The sequence below is a fragment of the Triturus cristatus genome, chromosome 10 (genome assembly GCF_964204655.1).
Source record: "Triturus cristatus chromosome 10, aTriCri1.1, whole genome shotgun sequence".
NCBI classification, from domain to species: Eukaryota; Metazoa; Chordata; class Amphibia; order Caudata; family Salamandridae; genus Triturus; species Triturus cristatus.
Genome location: NC_140593.1, coordinates 767,728,575 through 767,738,671, shown reverse-complemented (window position 1 = coordinate 767,738,671; position 10,097 = coordinate 767,728,575). Strand labels below are relative to the sequence as shown.

The following is a 10,097-nucleotide window of genomic DNA, read 5'->3' as shown; positions in this document are numbered from 1 at the left end:
GTGTTGGATAGGCAGACATCCATGGGACACTCGAATGTGCATGTTCGGCAGTGGAACCAGGGCTGGACATGTGACGTAGGCAATGCGGAAGCTGAGCCGGTAACTGATCCGCAGCACTGCCAGTGGCACTGCGCCCAGTAAATGCAGCATACGTGTACGGTACTGTTCCTCATGACGGGGGGTTGTGCATGTGCCCAGTATGGCCTGCCATTGCGTTGGTGCGTCTCGTGGAACCGGCACTCTTCTGAACTGCGGCAGTTGTGAGGAGGATATGCCACAGCTCTGAGCAATGATTCAAATGTGTGTGCAACATTGGGGAGAGTGGGTTGCTGTTTCGGTGAGTGTCAAGAGCATTCCATGCGGGGGTACCACAGGCAGGGGCTTCTGTGTGTGGGGTGTGGATGAGTCGGATAGTTCATTTGCGGAATGCATGGTGCGGGAGTCGTCCCCGTCTGCCATGGCATCTCTCTCAGGGTGTTCCAGGCGCGTTCTGGACCAAGGTCAGAGGTGCAGGTGTCCTCCCGCCTTCTGCAATGGAACAATGGAGCTTTCATCCCTGATGTTTGTTTGACTACTACTTGCGTTTTCGGAATGTGATGTGGCTTTGGTGCTGAGATTGGGACACGGCCTTGGGCTCATGGTGTACGGATGGCGATACACACACACATGTTGGCATGTGGAGCCAGGTGCCCGAGGAGCCTTGCACTGCTTGTGCAATCTCACTCCGTCTCTCTCCCTCGCTATTTCCCGGTCTTTCCTTTGTTGGGCGCATGGCACACCTTCCTCTCTTGGATTTGGTCTTCCAGGCTGTGTGCTACCTTTCTCGTGGGGGCCGCTCCTCTGCCCCGACTCTTTGGCTAAGCAGGACTCGGTGGGGGCCGCTCTTCTTCCCCGTTGCCTTCATCAGCATTCACTTGGTGGGCCACGCCCATCTCATTGGACAACCACAGATTGAGGTGGTAACGCGCTTGCTTGAATGTTATACGCCTGCTAAAGCGGCTAAAGCACTTGTATGAAGGCGTTCTTGTGGAGCACATGAACATCTGCATTTTTCTGTGTTGGCAAATTACTTATGTATTTAAAGTCTCTGCTTATTGTTCACGAGCTCCTACAGTTAAGGGGACACGTGATATCAGTGCATTCCAGGTCAAATAAACAAAGGTCTTCAGCATTATAATACTCCTGACGTAAGGAGTTACCTTACATGCTATCCTTCTTGGCTGCAATTCTCCTCAGCAGGCAGCCTTATTCTCTCCTGAGTGTAAAGGAGACACGGTTGTTGTGGCACGCACTTTTTGCATATTTTGTTCACCACTCTGGCTGTACGGAGAGTCAGCCTTGGTTATATTACTTTTTGGGCTACAGTTTTACACTGGTAAGTACCAATACATAAAGGCCATTACATACAGAATAGCAAGCCACCCTGGTGAATCTTTCTCTCTGTTTTATATTTGTCCAAGCAGAATTGATTGTTGATTCCTGTAACACGATTTAGTGGACACAAGTGGAAGAGGGGAACAAATCAGGTAGATGCCTTATGTTATTGGTAACCATTTTATTGCCTTGCCTTACAATCTTATCAGAGTAGTGTATTGACGAACACTTTATTTGCAGGATAACAGAAGTCTCCAGTGACATAACCTTGATGCCAAGCCGTGCAGAGGGACCTTCTTTAGCTTTCTCCTCCCCTTGTCTCCCCTCTTCCCCCTGCACACTGGTTCTGCTTTGACACTGTTGGGCGGATTGGTGGTAGAGGGAAGTTGGGATTTATTCTTCAGTCTCCTGTCTCTTGTTCCTGTGGAGACATCAGGTGAGCCTTGATACTAGCATCATGGGAGCAGCCGACGGGCTCTCCTTGCGGTTGTTCTGTGTCTCTCATAAAGTTTAAACAATAAAGTTGTGTGCTTACATAGAGTGAAGTACACAAATACATCGGAATCAAGGTGTCATTATTTGAACAACGGCTGATGATTATAAATAAACTTAGATTAAACACTCCTACTCTACTTACTTGTGAAAAACCACCCGGTGTGTACGATCCCTAAAAATAAAAATAAAAACTTTTGGCACGAGCCTGACTCTAATTCAACACTCTGACTCTGCCTGCTTGATAAAATCCATCCGGTATGCACTATCACTAAAAATAAAAATCATTGTGAAAAAACTAGACATAGACACGAACCTGACACCCAACGGCATCATTGCAAAACATGGCTTAAACAAAAGTGAAAATGGACAATGTATTAGTTCCGTCCCTAGAAAGTTGGCATTTAATTGTCCTAACAATTTGGTGCCTTCAGACTGTTTTCTGAATTACATGACTAGGTGTAGTATGCCTTTGTGTATTCCTCCAGACAGCCACGCAATATAGGGGCAGAGCTGTTATTAGTCATGCATGCACTTCAAAGACACTGCCTCAGCTCTCAGACAAAGGACTTCACACTAGCCCATTGTCCCAGCAGACAGACTGGCACCAGGGCAGTGAAGCAGGAGATTCCAGACACCTCCATAGGGGGAAGATACCAGAAGTTTCTTCCACTTCAAAGTGGATACTACAGAAGAATTGCCATGCTGCTTGAGGCCTGTCCTTCTGTCTGTGAAGGAAGGCTGGACCTTCACCCTTCATCCCATGCTGAAGTTACTCCAAGGGTCAACTGACTGACCTCATGTTCTAAGCTACAGAGACACAACAAGCTGCAGAGGTCTCCTTGAAACTGCCCAGCTGACCGGTTACACCAGACCTGCAACCTGACCTGCCTGAGCCCTGCTTTACTCTGCTATAGTGGGTTTCTGATCCCAAGAGGTTCATCCAGGTCCTGGAACCTTGGTGTGGCATCAACTGAGCTCCTCCTGGAAGATAAAGAAGAATCCAGAAGTTTTGGGATCTTTGCGACCATGAACCGGGCAGTTTGTGCCAAGATCTTACCGCTTGTGCCACCTGCCGAAGCTTCAGTGAACCAGACTATTTGTGCTGCAGCAACCGCCAGTAATGATGGCAATGTGGATCTACACTGCACACTAAAGAATCGATAGCCAGCGGTGACGCCAACGTGAATCTACAGCAACAGCCATCCACAATGCCCAACACGATCTTCATGCTACAGCAACAACTATCCGGGGTGCCTAGCCTGTTCTTCACGCAACAGCGGCAACCATAGGCAACACACTTCCTGCTTCTCGCAGCATGTGCACCGTGAACAAAACTCTTCACGCTGGATATAGATGGTAACTTTTTCAGCTGGACTAACCTCATCCCTGTATCCAGCCCATACACCATTGTGCTCGCACGACCAGCTAACCACGAGTGGTGCATTGTGCTTCTTGGTTCTATTCTTACCATAACATTTGAAATTGCATATTTCCGGTTCTACTGACTGGATTTTTGTCATTTTGGTGTCAAGTACTTTATTAAGTTTAACTCTATTTCTCTTGTGTTGTGTTTTCACTTTATTGCTGGTTGAGTACTGCATTAATACTTAACACATTACCTGAACGTTAAGACTGACTGCTTTTCTGCCAAGGTGCCAGAGAGTTAAGCAAAGGTTAATTTAGTGACTTTTGTGGTTACCCTGATATGGTTGTTGCTGTTGCTTAAGGAGGGCTCACACCATGCTCAATGAACAATCTATTTTCCCACAACCGTCCATCATGCCAATGTTATGTCAAGGCAGGAGGACAAGTGACCTTCAGAATTTCTAGTCTGGGGATCTTGAACCTTTCTTGGAGTGTTGAATGTCACCAATTAGGTGCACACTACCAACAGCTTGTAAAGTATTACAACGCCCCCCTTCATAAACTATTGAATTAATTCACACCACTTAAATAATTTCTAGTAAGGGAATGAGCTATCTCTACTCTGAAATAGTTCACTGGCTAACTAAACAAGCTGGAAGCCAAGCTACTTTTCGCCACATAAAGTAAGCAAAAAACAGGCCCTGAACAAGATAAAGTTGTCATCAATGTACTAAGATTGACTGACAGGAGCGCCCCTGTACACGCCAGAAAGAGGTATTTTGCCTCTCTAACGGAAAAAGATGGTCAAAATTCTTAAGAAAGTCACCAGTATAAACACAGTCACCTTCTATCTTACCCCAGGAAACTCTGGTTTAGCACCAGGAGCTCTTTCTATAAATATAATGACAAAATGACACACTTTTGGGGTGACCCGCCTGCTCATCATGATTCGAAATCCTATTATTCCATTATCGGAACCATACATCCTAAAAAGTGTATTGGTCTACCTTGTTCATTGATCATCATCAGAAACCAATTTCCACTCTCTCCAATAATTTCTGATATTATCATTCCCTCTTTTTGGACAACATTTTGCCTGGGTCTACATGGCTTTTCAATAGCCCTTTTTTAACATACTTACCCTTATATCTGCAGAGCCTTCTATTTGTAGCCCTCCAAACATTTCTAACTAACAGGTTAAACAACAGACTACATACCTTTGTAAAATTGTAGCAACATTCTCAATACAAGGTTCTGGTCTACTCATAGCATTATCACTTTCCTTAATGTCTGAAGGGTGTGCAATAGCACTTTCTATTCGTGAATTAAAGCCACCCTCCATCAAAGTCACACCATTTCCACCCATATTAAAGGCAAGCCACTCCCCCAGATAACTGATAAACCACACTTTTTAAATATTTTATTTATTACATTTTCCATTTTACCAACGTATTTGTAAAACAGTCGAAGTGTACATAGGCATCCATCAGTACTATATCAGCTAATGAGTTGATCTACACGTGGCATCCCAGCTAACAGTTAAGCATTTCACAATGTTGACTCATAGGTTGACATCCTCGTAGTATATGCATTAGTCAGGCAAAGTCCACAGAGTTAGCAATGTCACTATCCCATTTCTTCTATTAGAGTTAGATACTCCCTCCCCCTTGTAGGCTATTCATTCAGATTCTATATTGGCTCCATATATATTCCTGGATGGGTCCGCAGAAGTCTCTGGTCTAGAGACGTGGACGTATGGCCGCATATCATTCTGCCATTTCTCCACACATTATCATGGTTTTTAGGCAATATTTAAAGTGGGGTGTTTCCTTGCCTCGCCATGTCATTGATACTATGGCCCCATCGGACTTGCCATTGAAAACAACGTTCTATAATGTTTTGGTGCATCTAACACATATTCCAGCAGAGCATCCAAGGGAGAAATAGGCAATGACCGGTCAAACATATCAATAGCTAGATCACCTGTGTCAAGAACTTGGCCACTGCCGGGAAACTCCATGCCAGATGTAAACAGTTAATACAAGGAGTCAAGCATCTATGGCAGCTGGAACCATTTGATATACCATAATTAACCATACTCATAGCTGTATGGAAGACTCTGTGCAATTATTTGTAGTCTATTAATCTATGTTTCCCATTGAAGGATATTTCCTTGGTTTGTGAGCAGAAGTAGGACCATTGATTCTCACAAATTACAATACTTCAAGGGATTTGGCACGTGTTTCCAGCTAAGGGAGCCTTTAGTGCTACAGTGAACATGCAAGTTATTCGTTTTTTGGAGATAGCATTCGATAATAAGATAACTGATAAACCCCTTTTTTGAAAGCCTTTATTTGCAAGGGTACAAAGTGGATAAGCAGTCCACTCATATATATTCAACAACTGTGAAAGAGATAGAAATCATCACAAATGATCTAGAATTAGGCAAAGCGATCCAAGCACAGCCCATAACTTATAAAGCAACATGGTCAACCCTCATAAGAATAAACGGAATGACACAGCGGAGAGGAAAATGCATGGACATGTTGTGCAAGAATTCCCTCATAACAGACAGGGGTAGCAGCCAATGAACATTACTTAATTGGAGCAAAAGAAATAATGGCACTGTCATGGAAGTTACTACCCTAAAATATAAGCCTAAATTACATGTAGAAAGGTGTAGATCAGGCAACATAAGCTCACGTGAACAGGGAGACTTTGTCACCCGCAACCACTTTCAATTAATCGGGGAAAAGTATGCTGACCTGTAGTCTCATAATCGTATTCTGAAGCCTCTGCAAATTTTTCCATTTTTCAACAGTGACAGGATTAACACTGGGGAACAATAGGGCATGGTGGCCCAAACCTCAAAGGTCTCTTTTCTTTGAAGCCCACTGCAGAACTAATTTCTGGTATTCCTCTTTTTGTAATGTCACCAACACAGTGTTTATCGCTTCATTGGTGTTACGCTGTCTTTTTATAGGTAACGCTATGGTCCATTCAATGAGGATCGATTGATAGTTGCCATCTGAGTTCATTTTTCCCCCCAGGAATCCCTCATGTGCAGTCTTCAAATCCTTGCCGTCATCCAAATATTTCCATCTGATCAGACTAAGGGGGATATTACCAAGAAAGTGCGATAATTATCGCAAAGCGCGCTTAGCACTGTTTTTTTTATCGCCGGCTATCGCTGGATTTCATCGCTGAGATAACGCATTATTATCAAAATAGAAAATCCAGCGATATGGGCGAAACCCAGCAATAGCGCGAGAAAACCAGCGATAAATTCTACACGCTAATGAAAAGCTTGCTAATAGGCAGGTGAGGACTTAACCTTACAATCCACCACCCATTGACTAGAATGGTTAAGTCAGGTTTTTAGCAGGTGTTAGATTCCAGCAATATTTGCGGTTAGCGCAAATTATTTTATCGCTTCGCGGGCATTGCTAATAAGGGAAAGCTGTGTTAGCTACTGTTTTCAGTCGCTTTAAGTCGAGAACGCCTACTTTGCATGTCATTAGCGATATATATCGCTGACATGCAATGCGGCACCAAAACGGTCGCTTTCGCAATAAAGCTGTTGCTAACAGCTGTTAGCGACAGCTTGCTAATAGGGCGATAGAAATATTGCCGCTTTAGCGGCAAAAACGGCTCTTGATAATATCCCCCTAAGTTTGGCAGCTCTCTTTGAATTTTACAACGAGGAGATGGAAGTGACACAACCAGTTTCAAAATTGCCCATCTTTTCTAATCGCTCCTTGTTACAAGTCACTGATGCCTCTGTTCTCTTTCCCACAGACTATAGAATGGATTCAACAGCAGTGATCTTTGTAGATGCAAGGTTCAGGTGGTTCTTCACCTCTGCCTTTAACAAGGTGCGAGAAGAGGAAATATTGTCACTCTTCATCCTTGGGTCTTTCAGAGCCATCAAAAGGGCCTGCACCCCTTGAAGTCTTAACTGTCACTGTTTCATTCTGTGGGGAGTGCGCTTTTTGGGATTTTCCCCCTAGGATTTTCCCCACATGGTCTGGGCACTAGCAAAGAGCCGACAAGTTATACCAGATTATTGTCCCAACACAACAATCCTCCTAATAAACAGGATTAATGTCCGCTATGTCTCCCCTTTCCAATCAGGAACTGAGAAGTTGTCGGCGCTTGTTTCCGGCTGTTTCTGATAGCCGTACGGTGCCTACAAAAGACCAAAACCACCAAACACACCTAAGCAGACCTAGTCTAATGGCAAAAAAGTCTGAGGCCTCTGGTTCGGCCCACTGAACCACTAATGTTAGAGCCAACTCAGCCCTCCAGCTTCAACCTTCTGATAATCATATGGCCTCTCAATTCCGGGCATGTGTTGCTCTAATATAGATTGGTGGTTGTGCCCTGAGTGGAGAAACAACCCCATTTGTGCAACAGTAGAAGGAACAGGAAGTAAGAGACACAGGAAGGCATCAATGCCCTGACAGGTATGGATGACTTCTCATTACAAAGTTGGTTAGTAGAAGGCATTTCCCAATTCTATCAAGGAGGCATATAAGTGCAGAGAGGCGGGGAGAATAATCTAATCATTCAAATTATGAAATTATTTTCCGCACACTTTGAGGACAAGGGTAGGGTCAGCCTTTAGTAACTCCATCTCGCGTTCAAGTACAGGACAGAGTGCATAAGGATTAAGTTCAGTTCAGTAATGCACCTAGCTTATTATATGGCCTAAGTATCAAATCCCACGAGGCAATAGGCTCAAGGGGTCTGCCCGTCAATTTGGCTAAAACCAAGATTGAGACTTTAGCGACTATGGGGAACTGACTATGGAACGGGTGCATGATGCATGTTAGATGTTATTTAATGGCCTAATTGGTGGTGGAGAATATCCCTAGGTCTTGCATATCAGAATATTGTGCAGGGAAATATCAGACATAAAGTTTGTCTGCAGAGCCATAAGGGGTTTGAATACTGAAGTGTGATAGGCTTCTAAAGGTTTAACTGCTCTTCCCCGAACATTATCAAGGGGTCTGGCTGACACATGTTCTTTGGTGTGCCAGAGAAATGTTCCTGCAACCCAGTGGCTTCACCTTTCTTTCCCATGATCAATCACACAACTGACATTGGCTGAATGAGGGTTCTCTAGTTGTGGTGTCTTGCTACCATCCTGCTCAAGGCTACTCCCGGTGACCAAGATGCTGTGCTCATTCTCTGACTCCACATACACACGATGAAATCCAACATCTCCTGCTGTATCTTTGTATCCATTTTCTGCCTTCAAGCCAGACAGCTCCAGATCAACCTTAAATCATAAGCAGGACAAGCATTGGATACCTGCTCCACATACAAGAGATGCAGAGGTTATGCAGGTCTGCTGCTACAAACTGTCGATTGGCTAGGCATGCATGATGTAAAGTGCATTATTGTGGCATTAGTTACAAGAACTGAACGAATAAGAGGGAAGGAAAACTGAAAACAATCAGAAAAAGACATTGGTGAGGATCCACAAAGGCAGTTACGGAGCATGAGAGGAGACACCCTTCAACACTGTAGGGTAAAAAGGGAACTGCCTGCATGTATAGCCCTAGGGATAGGCAGAATGGCTGCATATGACACAGCGATGTGGCATCATGCGCCTAAAGCTCTATTGTGACAGATAAAGAAAGTTTTCCGATCCCACAATTATGTGGCAGTGTACCAACATTTTGAGAGTCGGAAAGAGACAAGATGTAGGGGTAACAGCTGTTTTAAGAACTGGAAAAACATTTCACAGAACCTTCCTAAATATAGCCTTTTCTAAGTAACTTCATAGTAATTTTGTTTCCGGTACATTTATTTGATTTAAAAAAAAGTGAAGCATAATCTCCTCTTTCTTTGTTGCATGTTTCTGTTGCATGTTGGAACAAGCAGCTGATATTTTAGGTGTAGCCAATGAGTCGTGGAGTACTCGGGAAGGTCTTACGCAATCCCATACATTGTTCCTTGTCGATGTATAGGGAATTTGTCTTCACAATAAGCTCTTGCTGAAGCCTTGATCTGTTGAGAGCAAGCAGCTGAAGAGTAGACTGCGCTTCATTTAAGCGAACCCTCAATGTCTGAATTGAGTCATCAATGGTGTGAACTTCATGTACAAGCCTATGAAAAAAGAACAATTTAAGTCTTAGAACATACCATTTTGCACCTTTAGTTCAAAGATGTGTTCACATGTTCGAATCTACAAAATAACACAGTTACTGCTAGAAAACACATTCTCTATACTGTTCTCTTAAAATACCAACAACTGTGATTTTCTTAGAGAGTATGATTTCAAGAAATGGTTGGCATCAAAGTTTTAAAATATTTAAACTACTCGGATTACATACGTCACAACAAGTGTGGGCAGGAAGTGAAGTACAGATGGAAGATTGACATCCACATTACTAATGAAAATACTCATTATGACGAATCCTCTGGAGCTCTACTAGCCCTTGAAGTCACCTTGGGTTCTGGGTTCTGGGTTCAAGAGATGCAGGTCCATCCTTCTCACCCAGGCAAGAGGGAAGCAGGTCAGCCTAGCAAACAGGAGTCAAACAAAGTGGCAGTCCTTTGGCAGCACAGTGGTCTTTCTTCCTGGCTGTGTATCCAAAGGTCCAGAAGTGTACTGAAGTGGTGGTGTCTGAGGCCCTTCTTTTATACACAGTTATGCTATTGAAAGTGAGGAGAAGCTTCTAGAGGCATGCCTTTGAAGTGCACATATGCCCTGCCTTCCCTGTCGTAGCTCTGGACTAACTACAGGGGGTATGCATCCCTTTGTGTGGTGACAAGACACAGCCTATTCAGGTGTAAGTGAGGCTGGGCCCAGCTCCTCCCTCCCATGCTGCCAGTAATAGCCCATTCAGTCC

At 44.0% G+C, this 10,097-nt stretch overlaps 1 protein-coding gene across 1 annotated transcript in view; it reads right to left on the bottom strand.

Annotated features, from left to right (window-relative positions):
* Window positions 1–4,654: 4,654 nt before the first annotated feature.
* LOC146789978 (tektin-5-like) overlaps window positions 4,655–10,097 on the bottom strand; it is an 881,871-nt gene continuing 876,428 nt past the window's right edge. Inside the window, exon 7 of the mRNA XM_085631236.1 lies at window positions 4,655–9,351. Coding sequence (XP_085487362.1) covers window positions 9,135–9,351 — 217 coding nt within the window. The 3' untranslated portion in view covers window positions 4,655–9,134. The remainder of the gene's footprint in view (window positions 9,352–10,097) is intronic.